At 37.2% G+C, this 18192-nt stretch overlaps 1 protein-coding gene across 2 annotated transcripts in view; it reads left to right on the top strand.

Moving 5' to 3' along the window:
• DDX10 (DEAD-box helicase 10) overlaps positions 1-18192 on the top strand; it is a 289111-nt gene that overhangs the window by 16286 nt on the left and 254633 nt on the right. For both annotated transcript variants that reach the window (XM_019714905.2, XM_019714904.2), the window contains exons 3-6: positions 784-914; positions 1944-2102; positions 12175-12295; positions 12885-13074. In XM_019714905.2, coding sequence (XP_019570464.2) covers positions 784-914; positions 1944-2102; positions 12175-12295; positions 12885-13074 — 601 coding nt within the window. The remainder of the gene's footprint in view (positions 1-783; positions 915-1943; positions 2103-12174; positions 12296-12884; positions 13075-18192) is intronic.

Raw genomic sequence — 18192 nt, 5'->3', positions numbered from 1 at the left:
GAAGAGGGTCAAGGGGGCCAAGTTTATGGTGATGGAGGGAGACTAGCCTTTGGGTGGTGAGCACACAATGCAATGTACAGATGATGTATTATAGAATTGCACACTTGAAACTTATATAATGTTACTAATCAATGTCACCGTAATAAACTTAAAAAAACCAAAAAACAATTCATTTAAGTTTTACCAGTTTGTCATTCTTATCCTTTCTAGACTAGTTAAAGAACAGTAGTGAAAAAACAAGCTGTTAGGGCCTCTGAACATTTAAAATGAAACTTAATTATGTTAAAATAAGCAAGAGAGCAAACAAAAGCATGACACCTTTTGTATTGGTTTGCGAGCACCACCAGAACAAAATACCACAAACTAGGTGTCTTAAACAACAGAAATTTATTTTCTCACAGTTTTGGGGCCTGAAGGTCCAAAGATCAAGATGCTGGCAGGGTTGTTCCTTCTGATAGTCATAATGGCTTACAGATGGCCTCTTCTTGGCTTATAGATGGCTGCCCTGTTGGTGCCTCTTCACAGGATTTTCTTTCTGTGCACTCACATTTGTATGTCTGAATTTTCCCTTACCAGGACACCTGTCAGATGGGATTAGGGTCCACCCTAATGGGCTCATTTTAACTTAATCACCTCTTCAAAGGCTCTGTATCCGAATACAGTCACGTTCTAAGGTACTGGGGGGTTAGTGCCTCATCGTATGGAGCAGCGCACAGTTCAGCCCATAACACTGTTCTGTAGGAGTTTTCTAAAGTGTCATTCTCCTCCCTTTCACACTTGCAGGTTTGCAGGAAGCCCAGTACCGTTTGGTAACCGAGATACAGAAGCAGACCATTGGCTTGGCTTTGCAAGGTAAAGATGTTCTTGGAGCTGCCAAAACTGGATCTGGCAAGACTTTGGCTTTCCTTGTTCCAGTAAGTATTTTATTCATATTGGGTCTGATTCTCTGTTTCATGATTTTAAAACATTCTGTGCCTAGATAGAAATAAATACTTAAGTGAAGAGTTGTGTTGTGTTTGATTTCCCTGGCTAGAATGCAAGCTTTGTCAGACAGGTGCCACATCTCTCTTGTTCTTCACCTTATTCCACAGGTCGTAGCACAGCACCTTGTCCATGGTGAGCAGTCAGTAATTTATTGAATGAGTGATTGTGCCTTGACAAGCCATTACATTTCTAAAGGGTAGCAAGTCAGAATGGTTCTGCTCTGCTCTAACACCGGGGGCAAAGCTCTTTCTGTGCTTACTCTTGCAAACCTGTCAATGACATTTATACTTGCCACTCGTTTTTGGATAAAGCTGAAATATGCTCACTTTAAGAAGATTGGTCACTTGTTGAGAATTTTCCAGGACATTGATATCTGTCAATAGAGGCTCTTAGGAATTCACTTATATTTCAGTTGTACAGTTGGTATCATAATTTAATTCCTACAAAATAATTGGCTCAGAAAAATCACATTTTGAGTTTTTGTTCTAAGTTTTATAAAATCATTTTTCTCTTAAATCCTATTCTTTTTATAATGGTGTCACTTCACAACTAGAAAATTGTTAGTGTATAACTACAGCAGCTACACAGATGAGTTTATTTTTAATGTGGTTTCTGTTCAGAGAGTGATAACATATGTTTATGAAATCTGTTTTAACAGTCTGTGGACTGCACATACCTTTCACTGATTGCCAGTCTCCTCACGGTGTGTCTCTGGCAACAGCTGAGCTGCTATGGAGCGTCTTTTCCCTTCCCTCTATGACTTGGGAGAGAATGCTTCTGGTGGATGGAAGAAAGAGAAAAAACAAAACAATTTCTTTCTGATTGGATAAAACTTGTGACTAGTATGCCATCTGCTTGGCTGGTGCCTCTGATCTGGAGGGGCAAGGTTGACTCAGGAATCAAAAAGGTGACTTCTCTAAGGACTTACTGAACACGAACTTGCTGTCTTTTTTTTTGAGGTGCTAGAAGCCTTATATCGTCTGCAGTGGACCTCAACAGATGGGCTGGGAGTACTGATTATATCACCTACAAGAGAGCTGGCCTACCAGACTTTTGAGGTTCTCCGAAAAGTAGGGAAGAACCACGACTTTTCAGCTGGTCTCATCATTGGTGGAAAGGTTTGTCCTTGTCTTTCTTTCTTTTCTATAACTTATGTCGGAGGAGTGTGGCAGCTGACCGGGAAGAGATGGCGATTTCATCCAAAAGACAGGCTGGCCCCCTAGACGGGGTGGTAGCAACCTGTCATCTAGAGTCTGGTTGTCAGTTTCTTGGATCCAGAAAGTCCATTTTGTCAGGGTATCTGAATTGATCAGGTTCTGAGACTAATTTACTCTAACCAACTTGTAAATCTATTTGTTAATATACATTGGGAAAAGTACCATTTCAGTATATGGACTAGTTCCTTTTAATAAGGTATCTAACAGACTGAATAATTCAGAACATTGCTGGGTCAGTAGCAGAAGAAAGGAAGATAGTCTTTTTAAAAATTTGTTTTTTTAATTAACTTTATTGGGTGACATTGGTTAATAAAATTATACAGGCTTTGGTTAATAAGTGTACATTTTTGTAATGTATCATCTATGAGGTAGATCAAACAATACAGTAAAATGATGTTTAAAAAAATTCATTACAGTAAAAGACACATTGCTATTAATTCCCCTCAAAATACTCCCCTTCTCTTTGAACACACTTACTATCCCATCGTTCTTGCCACTTTCTGAAGCAGTTCTGGAAGTCCTCTTTCGTGAATGTCTTTAGTTGTGCTATTGTGGCTGCCTTCATGGCCTGAATGATTTTGACTTTGGGGAAGAGCCAGAAGTCACACGGTGCCAGATCCAGTGAATAAGATGGATGGGGTCACACCATAATGTTTTATTTGACAGAAATTGTTGTATACCAGAAGCGATGTGTGACATGGAGCATTGTCATGATGGAGGATGATTTCTGGTACACTTTAATACACACCTTCTCTCAACTATAGCTCACACTTGACTGCCTGCACTGAACAAATTGAAACTTCTCACACACTGTTACTGAGGTTCAGCGCGCCGCTTCCCGTATTGAAGATCCCTGCCATTGCATTGAATGGCACTCGGCAGCAGCATTCACTGTATTTTTGGATCCCAACGGAAAGACTCCATGTCACACATCACTTGTGGTATGGCAATTTATGTCAAATAAAAACATTACGGTGTGTCCTCATCCACCTTATTCACCAGATCTGGCACTGTGCAACTTCTGGCTCTTCCTCAAACTCAGAATGATTCAGGACATCGAGGCAGCCATGACAACACAAATAAAGACACTCACGAAAGAGGACTTCCAGAACTGCTTCAGAAAGTGGCAAGAACGATGGGATAAGTATGTTCAAAGTGAGGGGGAGTATTTGGAGGGAGATTAATGGCAATGTGCTTTTTACTGTAATAATTTTTCTTTAAACATTCACCGCAATTTTTGTCCACACCTTGCATATATTACATTGTGTTAACCACTCAGAGTCAGTTCTCCTTCCATCACCATATACAGAGGGTGCCAAAAAAATGTATACACATTTTAAAAAGGAAAAAACTATTAAAATTGTAATAATCAGTATATACCCATAACAAAGATGAATACAAGTCACGTTTGACTTCTGCAATTACAAGAGGTGCTCAAAGTGGTTATCATCAGGGTCCAGTCACTTCTGATTACGGCAAATTACTGCTTGAGCAATGTTGACCAAAGTGTCCACTTGTATACATTTTTTGGCACCCCCTGGTATTTGACCCCCATTTCCCTTTTCTACCAACTTCCCCCCGTTACCCTCTGGTAACCACTAAACTGTTGTCTGTATCTATGAGTTTCTGTTTCTTTGTCTTATTCCTTTGTTGCTTTCAGTTTTATATCCCACAAATGAGTGAAGTCATATGGTTCTTGACTTTTTCTGTCTGACTTATTTCACTTAGCATGATAGTCTCAAGATCCATCCATGTTGTCACAAATGACAGTATTTCATCTTTTCTTAATGGCTGAGTAATATTCCATTGTGTATATGTATCACATCTTCTTTATCCAATCGTCTATTGAAGGACACTTTGGTTGTTTCCATGTCTTGACCACTGTGAATAATCCTGCAATGATCATAGGGATATATATATCTTTACAGATAAATGTTTTCAGATTTTTTGGGTAGCTACCCAGGAAAGGGATTGCTGGATCATATGGTAACTCTATTCTTAATTTTCTGAGGAACTTCCATACTGTTTTCCACAGTGGCTGCACCAATTTACATTCCCACCAGTACTGTATGAAGGTTCCTTTTTCTCCATAGTCTCTCCGACACTAGTTATTACTTGTCTTGTTGATTATAGCCATTCCAACAGGTGTGAGGTGATACCTCATTGTGTCATTGTGGTTTTGATTTGCATTTTCCTAATAGCTAGTGACGTTGAGCATTTTTTCATTAATCTGTTGACCATTTTTATGTCTTCCTGGGAGAAATGTCTGTTCAGGTCCTCTGCCCATTTTTTAAATTGTATTTGTTTTTTTGTTGTTGAGTTGTATGAGTTTTTTTTATATATTTTGGATATTGGCCCCTTATTGGAGGCATTGTTTGCAAATACCTTCTCCCATTTGGTTGTTTACCTCTTTGGTTTGTTTATGCTTTCTTTTGCTGTTCAGAAGCTTTTTAGTTTGATACAGCCCAATTCATTTATTTTTGCTTTTACTTCCCTTACCTTTGAGGTCAAGTTCATAAAATGTTCTCTGAGACCAAGGTCCATAAGTTTAGTACCTGTGCTTTTTTCTATGCAATTTATTGTTTCAGGTCTTACGTTTAGGTCTTTGATTCATTTTTAGTCAATTTTGGTACGTGGTGACAGAAGCAGTCTAATTTCATTCTTTTGTATGTGGCTTTCCAATTTTTCCAATACCATTTATTGGAGAGGCTTTCTTTTCTCCATTGTATGTTTTTGGCTCCTTTGTTGAAAATTAATTTGCCCATATATATGTTTGGGTTTGTTTCTGGGTTCTCAATTCTATTCCATTCGTTTGTGTGTGTGTTTTTCTGCCAGTACCATGCTGTTTTGATTATTGTCACTTTATAGTACAAATGGAAGTCAAGGAATGTGATAGCTCCAGTATTGTTCTTTTTTCTTAGGATTGCTTTGGCTATTTGGGGTCTTTTGAGGTTCCATACAAATCTGATGATTTTTTGTTCTATTTCTTTAAAAAATGCCATTGGAATTTTGATGGGGATTGCATTAAATCTGTATATTGCTTTGGGTAATATGGCCATTTTAACTATGCTGATTCTTCCAGTCCATGAACATGGAATGTCTTTCCATTTCTTTGTGTCTTCTTCAATTTCTTTTAAAAATATCTTGTAGTTTTCAGTATATAAGTCTTTTACATTCTTGGTTAAGTTTATTCCTAGGTATTTTATTCTTTTTGCTATTCAATTGCAAAAGGAATTGTTTTTTCTTTTTTTGAAATTTCATTGTCAGTATATAGAAACGCAATGGATTTTTGTACGCTGATTTTGTATCCTGCAACTTTACTATATTTGTTTATTGTTTCTAAATTTTTTTGGTGGAGTCTTTATGGTTTTCTGTATAAAGAATCCTGTCATCTGCAAAAAATGACACTTTTTCATTCCCAATTTGGATGCCTTTTATTTCTTTTTCTTACCTGATTGCTCTGGTTAGGACTTCCAGTACTGTGTTCAATCACAGTGGTTATAGGGAGCATCCTTGTCTTGTTCCTGATTTTAGAGGAAAAGCTTTCAGTTTTTCCCTGCTAAGTATGATATTAGCTAAGGGTTTGTCGCATACGGCCTTTATTATGTTGAGGTACTTTCCTCCTATACTCATTTTATTGTTTTAATCATAAACGGATGTTATATTTTGTCAAATGCTTTTTTTGTATTTATTGATTTAATCATATGATTTTTATCTTTTGTTTATGTGATATATCACATTGATTGATTTGCATGTGTTGAACCATCCTTGTGCTCCAGGGATGAACCCCACTTGGTCATGATGTATAATCTTTTTAATGTATTGTTGTATTCAGTTTGCTAGTATTTTCCTTAGGATTTTGGTGTCTATATTCATCATACATATTGGTCTGTTTTTTTGGTGTTATCCTTATTATGTTTTGGTATCAGTTATGTTGGCCTCATAAAATGAGTTAGGAAGTATTGCATCTTCTTCAGTTTTTTGGAAGAATTTGAGGACAACAGGTATTAAATCTTTGACTGTTTGGTAGAATTCACTAGTGAAGTCATCTGGTCCTGGACTTTTGCTTTTGGGGAGCTTTTGGATGATTGTTTCAATTTTCTTACTGTTGATTGGCCTTTTTAGATTTTCCAGATGTTTGTGAATCAGTCTAGGAACGTTGTATATTTCTAAGAACTTGTCCATTTCTTTTAGTTTATTGTATTTGGTGGCATATAGCCCTTTATAACGTTACCAAAAAAATCCAGGTTCGGCTGCTTGCCCCACGAAAGCCAAAGTTCAAGAGGCAAGGGTTGGTGGAAAGAAAAGGTTTATTCAAAATGCGAGCATTCCAGGAAGATGGTGGACTCCAGTCTCAAAGGCCACCTTCCCTATTCTTAGAATGGCCAGATTTTATAGTCCTGTGAGAAGAGGCTAAAAAGGAAAGGGTGACGTAGTCAAGTGATTCCTGGGTTCTGACGTCCAGGGAAATGTCTCCTGGGGTCCGGTTTACTTCAGGATGTTATCTCGGACTCGGTCATAAGATCAGTTCATGTGTCATCTGGTGGAAAATTGCAAGGGAGTTACAGCCTGGTTATGGTGGCTGAAACAGTTTCTTTTAAGTCCTTGTTTTAAGATTAACCAGATTAATGAGATATGTATGTACCCTTGGGAAAACAGAGCAATTGAATCAGGGAGGAGGAGAAGGAAACAAAGAAAAAAAAAGAAAAATAAACTAGAGTGTCAGATCGTGCAAAATATACAATCACCATGGGGCAGCTGGTTAGCTCAGTTGGTTAGACCACGATGCTCATAACACCAGGGTTGCTGGTTTGATACCCCCATGGACCAGTGAGAGAAGCGCCCTCCACAACTAGATTGAAACAACTACTTGACTTGGAGCTGTTGGGTCCTGGAAAAACACACTTAAAATAAATAAAAGTTTATAAAAATATATATACCATCACCCTTATAATGATAGTATTCTCATATGATCCTTTGTAGTATATTTCTGTCGTATCCATTGTAACTTCTCTTTCATTTCGGATTTTGTTTGTGTCTTTTCTCTTTTTTCCTTAGTGAATCTAACCAGGGGTTTTCAATTTTATTAATCTTTTCAAAGAACCAGCTCTTTGTTGCATTAATTTTTTTTAAATTGTCTCTTTGTTCTCTATTTCATTTAGTTCTGCTCTGATTTTTGTTATTTCTTTTCTTCTGCTGACTTTGGGTTTCATTTGTTCTTTTTCTAGTTTTTAAAGATATTATGTTAGATTTATTTGGAATTTTTCTTGTTTCTTTTGATAGGCCTGTAATGATACAAATTTCTTTCTTAATACTGCTTTTGCTGCATCCTGATAATTTTAATATGATTATTTTCATTCTCATTTATTTCTGTGTATCTTTTGATCTCTCCTTTTATTTCTTTTTGGACCCAGTCTTTAATATTCTTTAATAGCATGTTGTTTAATCCTCACATTGTGGTTCTTCCCACTTTCTTTTGGTCGTTTATCTCCAATTTCAAAGCACTCTGGTCAGAGAATATGCTTGGTATGATTTCAGTCTTCTTAAATTTGCTGAGGCTGGTTTTGTGTCCCAACATATGGTCTATCCTTGAGAATATTCCATGTGCATTAGGAAAGATTATATAGTCTGGTGTTGTAGGATGAAATGCTCTGTAAATGTCGATTATGTCCATTTGGTCTAATGTGTCATTTAAGGCTATTTCCTCATTGATTTTTTTGTTTGGATGATATGTCCATAGCTGTCAGTAGTGTATTTAGGTCGCCTACTATAATTGTATTTTTTGTCAGTTTCTCCCTTTAGTTCTGTTAGTAGTTGCTTTATATATTTTGGTGCTACCTGATTGGGAAGTTATACCAGGGGTGCCAAAAAAATGTACACAAGTAGACATTTTAGTCAGTGTTGCTCAAGCAGTAGCTTACCATAATAGAAGTATCTGGATGCTGATGGTAACTACTTTGAGCATGTCTTGTAATTGCAGAAGTCAAACATGAGTTGTATTCATCTTTCGTTATTGGTATATATTGAGTATTACAATTTTAATACAGTTTTCTTTCTTAAAATGTGTATACATCTGTTTTGGCACCCTCTGTATATTGATAAGTGTTATGTCTTCTTGTTGTATTGTCCCCTTTTAGCATTATGAAATGTGTATCTTTGTTTCTTGTTACCTTTTTTATCCTGAACTCTGTTTCATCAGGTATAAATATGGCTACATCCACTTTTCCCTTGATGCCATTTGCGTGAAGTATTGTTTTCCACCCTTTCACTTTGAGTCTATATTTGTCCTTGTTGCTGAGATGTGTTTCTTAGAGGCAGCAGCATATGGTTGGGTTTTGTTTTTGATCCAGTCTGCTACTCTGTGCCTTTTTATTGGTGAGTCCAGTCTATTTATATTTAGGGTGGTAATTGATATATGAGGATTTCCTATAGACATTTTATCTATTATTTTCTGGTAGCTTGGTGTCTCTATTGTTTCTTTCCCGTTTTGTTTCTGTTAGTTATTTTAGTTTGGTGGTATTGTATGATTTTTTCCCTCTGTTTCCTCTTTTTTTATGTTATATGTCCAGTTCTGTATTTTTTTTTTTTTTTGAGTGATTACATTAAGTTGGTGTAAAAGAAAGTTTCATATGTAAAGTAGGCTTTTTTCTTCAGCATGCTTCTTATCTCCATTCCCCTTTGCAAATTCAGACCTTTACTTCCTTGCCTTTTATTTTCTTGTGTCACAGATTGTCCCTATTTATGCTGTGAGTTGAGTTCTGAGTTGCAGTAGCAAATTGTCTTCTTTTTTTCTTTTTGTTATGTTTTTATCTTCTTTACCCTTTATGTATAAGTGTATAGTGCCCTATTTTGTGTAGGATTTGCTATTTCCTGCTTCTGTTTGTTAGTAGTCTTGCTCATGTTTTTATATCTTTCTTTTTGTTTTATGTTGAATAGCCTCCTTCAGTATTTCCTGTAATGTAGACCTTGTAGTGCAAAATTCCCTCAGCTTTTGTATATCTGGAAAGGTCTTTATCCTCCTCCATATCTAGAGGATAACTTTGCAAGATATGGTACTTTTGGCTGGTATTTTCTCTGTTTCAATAGTTTCAATACTTGATTCTACTCCCTCCTGGCTTTTAGAGTTTCTGCTGAAAGGTCTGATAATAATCTAATGGGCTTTCTTTTGTATGTTATAGCCTTCTTTTTCCTGGCTGCCTTGAGAATTCTTTCTGTCAGTAATTTTTGGCAGCTTCAATGTAATGTGCCTTGGAAAAGACCTGTTGGATTCGAGGATCTTGTTCTTTCCATGGGTTTTGGAAGTTCTCGCTGACTATTTATTTGAATATACTCTCTGTTCCCTTCTCCCTCTGTTCTCCTTCTGATATACCCATTATTGTTTTGTTGCTGTTTCTGATGGAGTCAGATAGTGCCTGTAGAGTTTCATCTCAAAACTCTCACGTCTCTCTCTCCTATCTGTGTCATTTCTGGATTTGAATCTTCAGTGTCACTAATTCTTTCCTCCTGGTCAGCTCTATTTCCGAAGCTGGCTGTTTAGTTCTTCATTTCTTTTATTGAGTACTTCAGCTCCAGAATTTCTATTTGGGTTTTTTAAAAATTTCAGTATCTTTGGTAAAATACTCATTTGTTCATTGATTTTTATTTCTGAGTTTATTAAACTGCCTATCTGAGTTTTCTTGCATTTCATTGGGTTTTTTTCAGAACTGCAGTCTGGAATTTTCTGTCATTTAAGTCACATAATTCCATGTCTTTAAGTTTATTTTTCTGAAAGTCTTTCATTTTCTTTCTGAGCTTCCTTGTTACCTTGGTTATTCACGGCAATTACTGGATTATTTCTCTTCCTGGGCATCTATGAGCAGGTTGATATGAATAGGTGTTTTTTTTTGGTCTTCCAGTATTTTTTCTTATTTTCTCTTGGTTTGTTCCAGTATTTTGCCTTCCATTATTTTCTCTTGAGCTGTTCAGGCTTCTTGCCTGGTGGGAGATTTCCTTGGGAGGTGGGCTTCTCCTCTGTAACCAGGTCACCTTGGTCTCAGGGCACCATTCACTGTGAGAGGATGTGGTGGGCGATGGGGTTCTGAGCCTCTGAAATCCCAGTGCTGCTTCTGCGCCTCAGCAGCGCTGGGTGCACCTGCTCAGATCAGTCGGGAAAGGTGGGGGCAGGATAGGCTGTGAGAGGGGGCAGGTGCTGCCTTGCCCCTGTAGCTCCTTCCCCGTCACTGAGATTAGCCGCGCACCTTGCATCCGCCACTCAGGAACTATCTCTCCTGTTTTCAGGGCTGTGGATATTCTGCTCTTTAATCCAACACTGCTACCATTTTGTTTTTTTCTGGGGCCCACTGCTAACACTGGCAGGGTGTGGGGGAGGGGAGCTCTGGGAGGTTGGGAGAAGGCTGCCAGGTTCCACAGCTTTGTTTTTCTGCCTGGCAGGGAGGGCTGTTTGATCCCTGTTGTCGCTCTTCTGTATTCTGCCTTTGCTTGGAGGTCTCTGCCTGATTGCTGAGTTCAGCTGTATGGTAAGCTGATGCATCAGGCAGGATTGCTGGGGCCACAGAATGTGAACCTGCAGTCTCAAACCTCCCCTCTCCGAGGACCGCAGGGAGATCTGGGCTGTGTCCCGTGGCCCCCATCTCTGCCCTTCCCCCTGTCCTCTACTGTTAGCCCCTGATTTGCCCACCTTCAGATGTTTTGATGCATGGATCTCTCAGTTGTGTTTCTGTGTTGCGTAGGGAATCCTTTGTTGAATTATAGCTGTTCAATGTGTATCTTCCAGGGGAGATTTCAAGGAGCACCCGTGAAGCCGCCATGTTTCTGACGTCATTCTGATAGAAGATAGTTTTGAAAAATGTTTATTTTAGGTCATGGTAAACTTTGTGCTCAGCTTCTCTACCTTTTTGTAGAGTGCTGGAATGCTTATGTCTGCTAGAGTCTCAATAGACTGTGAGGATACTTGACTTTTTGAACTTATTTGCAAGCATACATAAAAAAAGAAAAGAGCATCACAAACCCTCACATACTCATGTACCTGTCACCCAGCTTTAACTATGAACGTTCTGTGGTTCTTGTTTCAAGGTGAGAAGTAGAGAGGTGAACTCTCTTTGTAGTCCATGCTGTGCAGTGAGTGGTGTCACAGAGCCTGTTCAGTGCCCCTGGGTCCTAACTCAAAGAATGGGAATAATTCTGGTTTTTAAGTCGATTTTAGCAGTACTAAGAGGATATCAAGACTTAGAGCACTCATATAATATTTTTCTTGGTCTCAAAATCCTGCATATTATTAAGAACCTAGAGGAACTATGAGCACTTTAGGTCTTCACTAAGGACTTTTATTTGGCCTAGAAATTGGAATGTGCTGCAGAAATAGCAGAGAGAAGTTACATTTCTTTCTTTCTTTTTTTTTTTTATTGGGGAAGGGGAACAAGACTTTATTGGGGAACAATGGTCAAATTGTTGTCCTTTCAATCTTAGTTGTGGAGGGTTCTGTTCAGCTTCAAGTTGTTGTTCTTTCAATCTTAGTTGTGGAGGGTGCAGCTCAGCTCCAGATCCAGTTGCCATTTTTCTAGTTGCAGGGGGCACAGCCCACCATCCCTTGCGGGAGTCGAAACGGCAACCTTGTGGTTGAGAGGACAGGCTCCAACCAACTGAGCCATCCGGGAGCTCAGCGGCAGCTCAGCTCAAGGTGCCGTGTTCAATTTTAGTTGCAGAGGGTGCTGCCCACCATCCCTTGCGGGAGTCAAGGAATTGAACTGGCAACCTTGTGGTTGAGAGCCCACTGGGCCATGTGGGAATCGAACTGGCAGCCTTCGGAGTTAGGAGCACGGAGCTCTAACCGCCTGAGCCTCCGGGCCGGCCCTACATTTATTTCTTGAGTATCTACATTACTTTGATGAACTGCCACATGCAGATGGCTTTTATAGTTTTGCTATATAGGCTGCTCAGTGATGTGTCTGTGTAATCAAAAGAAAACTGTTTTCAGGATCTGAAACATGAAGCTGAGAGGATCAATAACATAAATATACTCGTTTGCACACCGGGTCGGCTTCTTCAACACATGGATGAAACAATATGTTTTCATGCCACCAATCTCCAAATGTTAGGTGAGTCTAATGAATTTTTAATGAAAAATATCTCAATTTAGGAGAGAGCCCTCATAAATTTTAATGATGTTTTATTGAATAAATATTATGATTAAAAACAAAAACAATCTGAGAAATGGCTTAATTTTTTGGCTTGTGGATTCTGAACTCAGAGTATAGTTAGATTTTTTAAAAATCAAAATCGAAGAATATAAGTACTCTTATACATGAAATTAGATACTTCAGTGTTTGATACTGCTAAGAGTTTTCTAAGGTACATCCAGTACCAGTGATATTACCTAATATGTATTTTTTAAATTAATTTTTTATTTTGGCATGATTCTGGATTTAGAGAAAAGTTGCAGTGATCATACAGAATTCCTCTATAGCCTTCCCCCAGTTTCCCCTACTGCAGCATCTTGCATAACTGTGGTACCCTTGTCAAAACTAAGAGATGTATGTTATACAAATTCCAGACTTTATTTGGATTACACCAGTTTTTCCACTAATGATCTTTTTCTATTCTAGGATCCAGGCCAGGACACCACATTGCATTTAGCCTAATGTATATTTTAAACATTGTGGTTAAACTTGCATTTTCCCTTTTTAGTTCTTGATGAAGCAGATAGAATCTTGGATATGGGCTTTGCTGATACTATGAATGCTATTATTGAAAATCTTCCCAAGAAACGTCAGACTTTGCTTTTCTCAGCTACACAAACCAAATCTGTAAAGGACCTTGCACGCTTGAGTTTGAAAAACCCTGAATATGTCTGGGTTCATGAAAAAGCAAAGTACAGGTATGTACTATTTGAAACCGTATTTGATTCGATCAAAATCAATGTTCTCTCTTTTTAGTTTAAGAATTTGACATTTCAAATGAAATAAAACATTTTATGTGTTGTTAGGTATGCAAACCATAGTAAATATATTAGTAAAAACTAAATTCTAGATGCATCTTATATGTGAGAATATGCATACTCTAAGGCAGTACTTCCCAAAATGTTTCTGGGGAACACATATTTTTTCATAAGATAGTGGGTATTTATTCACCCACTATCCCCCATAAAATGGGGTAGAGTAGGGTGGAGGGATGCATTCCAAGGTAGATAAATTAGCAAATATTGAGTTAAAGTAAAACAGTGTTCTTCAAGACTTTTCAGAGCCTTTAGTATTTTCATAGACATTGTGATTCTCCACAGCAGTGGGAAATGAATATAGCTTCCTGCATTTGCAAAAATTATTTGGGCACAGAATTATTCTTTTTAGCTGCATTATGCAGACTAATGTGCTATGGAACACATTTTATCAAATGCATTAATATTTAGTAAAATACCTTTCTGTTTAAAATGTTCCAGTAACTGTTGTTCTAGCTTGGTTTCACTAAGAACTGGAGAGTAAGGTATGTTTGTTTATGTGATAGTAAAAACTGTAAGAGAGAGTGTGTATGTGATATGTGTAAATGGGTTGGGGGAAATAAGGTTTAAAATGTATTTTGATATTATGACAACTGGAAGTGTATGTATGTTTGGTTTGAATCATTGCAGGCTCTGGATATATTTGACTTCCAGAAATGTTTTCCAGTGAATATAAGTTGAATGTGTTGAAGATGTCAATACGGATTCAACTCTACCATTATCTCTTCCTTTTCTTGCAATGAAATGTTAGTCTAAAAAGAAATAGATTGGGAAAATGAATTGGGTTATCCTCTTGGAGCGTCTTTAAATATAGGGAATATGGGCATTCATTCCCATCTTGACCTTGACCTAGCTAACAGATGTCTAGGATTTAAAAAAAAAGAAAAAGCCTAAGAGGCCAGACTATGTTTCTAGGTGATCCTAATGGATAAACTTTGGAGAATCTGAGTAATGATAGCTTTGGTTATCAAGAACTCAGGAATAGAATAGCAAGAGATACTTGAGTTATAGTTTCCTCCTTGGCTTACTACTGAGTGACATTGGTCTTTGTAAAGTTGTGTTGATAGCTATTGAAATTTTTTGTACAATTAATTTAATAATCTAAAAAGACTGTCCAGGTCTTTAGATTTTCTTCTTTGTTCTCTTTGCTATTTTGCTTTCTGCCTATTTTTAAAACTCACTAGTGTCTTTACCAGACTTTATCAATCATTAAATGCTCTCTAAAACCTTTTGTAATTTATATGAGTTAATTGTACATATTATCCCTGTTTCTAATTTCTGTAGGTAATGGTTGGTTATTATCTGTAGTTCATAAAGTTAGTTAGAAAAAACTGAATCCAAAGACTGTTTATTTCATAAATGATTTTTGAAATGCTGTTCCATCATTTGTGAAAAACGTGGGGCTTTCAGAAAACATTTTAGAAGGTAGATCTTTAAGTGACATAATTTACAAAACCACAGGTTATACGATAATGACTGCAGTACTCTGTAATCTCAAATTTACCAGCTCTATAAAAAGCAGATTCTGTTCTGAATTTTGTCTAATGTCATTATTGAATTTTCCCTTTTAGCAACTTAGCAATTAGGTTAATACACCATGAGAAATTATAGTCAGGAATATTGTCGGGAATATTTTAAGGTATTATAGAGTATCTACTATCAAATTGTGAAGGACCAGAAAAATAAGTTAAAGTTTAGATCTTTCAGATGTTGTATATCAAAATATACTAAGAAAGTATACCAGTGTGTTTTCTTTATGCATGTATTGCTATATATAGCAAAATGGTGTTTCTGTATTTTTTAAAGAGAAAATAGTTGTTTTTGGGCCATAGTGATTTGCTATGTTTTACAGTGAATTATGCAACATTTCAAATTTGAGATGATGTTCTGAACTTATGTTATTGGGTACATACAAATTTGGTATTTCATTTCCTATTAATTTGAATCACTGATCATTATGAAATGTTCCTTTTTATCTTTATTAGTACTTTTTGCCTTAAAGTCTAGTTTGATATTAGTCTATGTGGAGCACCTTTCTTTTGATTAGTGTTTGCTTGGTTAAATCTTTTACTTTCTATTAGGTTGGTGCAAACGTAATTGCGGTTTAAAAGGTTAAAAATAATTGCAAGAACCGCAATTACTTTTGCACCAACCTAGTACATTTTATATGCCTTATTTTAGGGCATATGTCTTTGTAAGCAGCAAATGGTTGTATTTTTATTTAATCTGGTACGATTATTGCTTTTCAACTGGAAGATTGAATACTTAACATTTACCCTTTTATTCAAGTCTCTTTATTCCTTTCTACTGTGCCTTCATTGTGAAGTATTTTAATTTCACACATTTTAAGCCCCATAAGCCATTATTATTAGGTTTTAAACATCAGTACTTATTTAAACTTATCCCAATATTTATTATTTGGTGTTTTTTATTTTTTGTATTGTGCCCAAATAATTTCTTTGTAGTTCAGGTTTACTAAGGAAAAATTCTGTTTGACTTTCTGAAAATCTCTTTATTTCATTTTCATATTTGAAGGATATCTTGGTAGGTTTTTTTCTCTCTTCAAAGATGTATTTCTATTATACCCTCACTTCCATTCTTTCTGTTAAAGGCAGCTAACAGTTCTCTTGTTCCTTTGACGGTAATGTGTAGTTTTTAAGATCTTCTTGTCTTTTGTTCTTAGCAAAACCAAGAATGATACCTTTTTTGTGGCAGGAGATGTGGGTAAGGACTTTGATGTAGGCCAGCCTGGCTTTTAGATTCTGGGGCTATTCAATTTCTGTTTTGCCTTAGTCCCGGTTTATAGCCCTGACTCAGAGGGCATAGCCTTTCTGGGGGTCTCAACTGAAAGACGGGTATTTCCCAGTGCCCTGCACCTTGGCAGGCTCTGAACTTCCTGGCACTGTGAGACTGGGAGGCTCTCGGCTCAGTTCTGAGCGTCCCATTGTTACTGTTTCATGTTTTCACTCATTTTGCCTTGTGTGTGCTGAGTTTCGGAGTTGACATACTCCTTATGGGGAAATTGTATGAAGAGTTTGAGATTCAGTTTTTCATGGTTCCTTCTCTAGGATCTTGAACTGACATGTTTAGGCCTAACTAAGGCTTCTACTTTATCTCTCATTTGTTTTACAAATAAGCAGATGCTTTGAGGGGATTGTGTAGATTAATATGGGGCTCACATCAGGGCATTTCCATTTTCTTCTTCAGCACCTTGAGTCTTAGCTGCCTTGGTTACACTAATGCCTTCAGTTGTTTTTGTTTTTTGTTTTTTTAAAATATTTAATCCAGTTTTCATAGTGCTGTAGGCCAAAGGATTAATCTGATACAAACAGCCCCTTTGTGACAGGAATAATAGCTTTGTAACTTTACAATTTTAGTAGCCAATGATTATTATTGTCTAGGATTTGCAAACTTGTAATATTCTGATTCTATTATTTCTTAACTGGGATACTTTTATATCGAAAAAACTTTCCCATATCAACTACTTGATTATTTGAGGTACAGTTCTAATAAGAAGGTCAGAATACCAGAATACATGCTTCATTCTCTTTATTTCATAGTTTTTAGACTGAAGAATTGATTCCCTAACATTTTCCATAGGTGAGCAGTTGTTTTAAATTAAAATGAACTCATAGACAATGACATTTGTGATAAATTATTTACTGATATTAACTCATACATTTAAACATACTGTCTTACTGTCTTGTTTGACCTCAATATAAATTATTACTATATTTTTAATACTCTAATTGTCTTGCATCATCCTAAACTTTGTTAGTAAGAGGTTCTTCAAGTTGTTACCTGGATTCTTTAGACCAGGGGTGTCCAAACTTTTTTCAACATTTTTTACCAAGGGCCATATGCTGTAAAATACACAAACAGCCGGGCCACTCACTTGAGGTGAAGTACGTATTGCCTCACCTGGTTTATTTAAGTAAACTAAATATATTTTTGGAATTTGCTGCGGGCCAATTAACAATGGATTGCGGGCCGCAGTTGACTCGCGGGCCACAGTTTGGCTTCCTTGTTTTCTGGTGTTCTAGGTTAATCTTATATTTCTATCCCATATGAAATTCTTTTGGCGGGATATTGTGTTTAGAGACCATAGTCGAGGTGTTAGTGATGGTCATTGTGTTCAGGCTTTTCAGTGGACATATTTTTTTTAAGAGAAAACACATCATGAGGTCATGCTGATATTTACAAATCAACTTTAAGGTTATATAGCGTTTTGCTCAGCCACTTTAATTTTTATAGATGTATTTTTTTCTTATGCCAAACATCATTCCTAATGTCTTTTACTTACTTGTTCTATTTATCAGTTAGTTTATCTAAAATTTCAGGATAATACCAATAATATTACTAACATCATGATTACATATGAAAATTTAAGATTCCTTTGCATTATTTTTTTCCTTAGCTATCCCAGTAAGAATGTAACAATCCAGATTCCATTGAAATTCCTTTGTCATTAAGTTATCAACTTGATACAGCTTTAGGCTTGTTTTTTTTTTTAAAGATTTTATTGGGGAAGGGGAACAGGACTTTATTGGGAACAGTGTGTACTTCCAGGCCTTTTTTCCAAGTCAAGTTGTTGTCCTTTCAGTCTTAGTTGTGGAGGGCGCAGCTCAGCTCCAGGTCAGTTGCCGTTTTCTAGTTGTAGGGGGCACAGCCCACCATCCCTTGCGGGAGTCGAAACGGCAACCTTGTGGTTGAGAGGACACGCTCCAACTAACTGAGCCATCTGGGAGCTCAGCGGCAGCTCAGCTCAAGGTGCCGTGTTCAATCTTAGTTGCAGGGGGCGCTGCCCACCATCCCTTGCGGGACTCGAGGAATTGAACTGGCAACCTTGGGGTTGAGAGCTCACTGGCCCATGTGGGAATCGAACTGGCAGCCTTCGGAGTTAGGAGCATGGAGCTCTAACCACCTGAGCCACCAGGCCGGCCCTTTAGGCTTGTTTTTTAAAAAAATTCAATTAAATTAATTCTGTATATTCCTCTATGG

This window comes from Rhinolophus sinicus, linkage group LG06 (genome assembly GCF_036562045.2).
Source record: "Rhinolophus sinicus isolate RSC01 linkage group LG06, ASM3656204v1, whole genome shotgun sequence".
NCBI classification, from domain to species: domain Eukaryota; kingdom Metazoa; phylum Chordata; class Mammalia; order Chiroptera; family Rhinolophidae; genus Rhinolophus; species Rhinolophus sinicus.
This window is presented reverse-complemented; position numbering and strand designations above follow the sequence as displayed.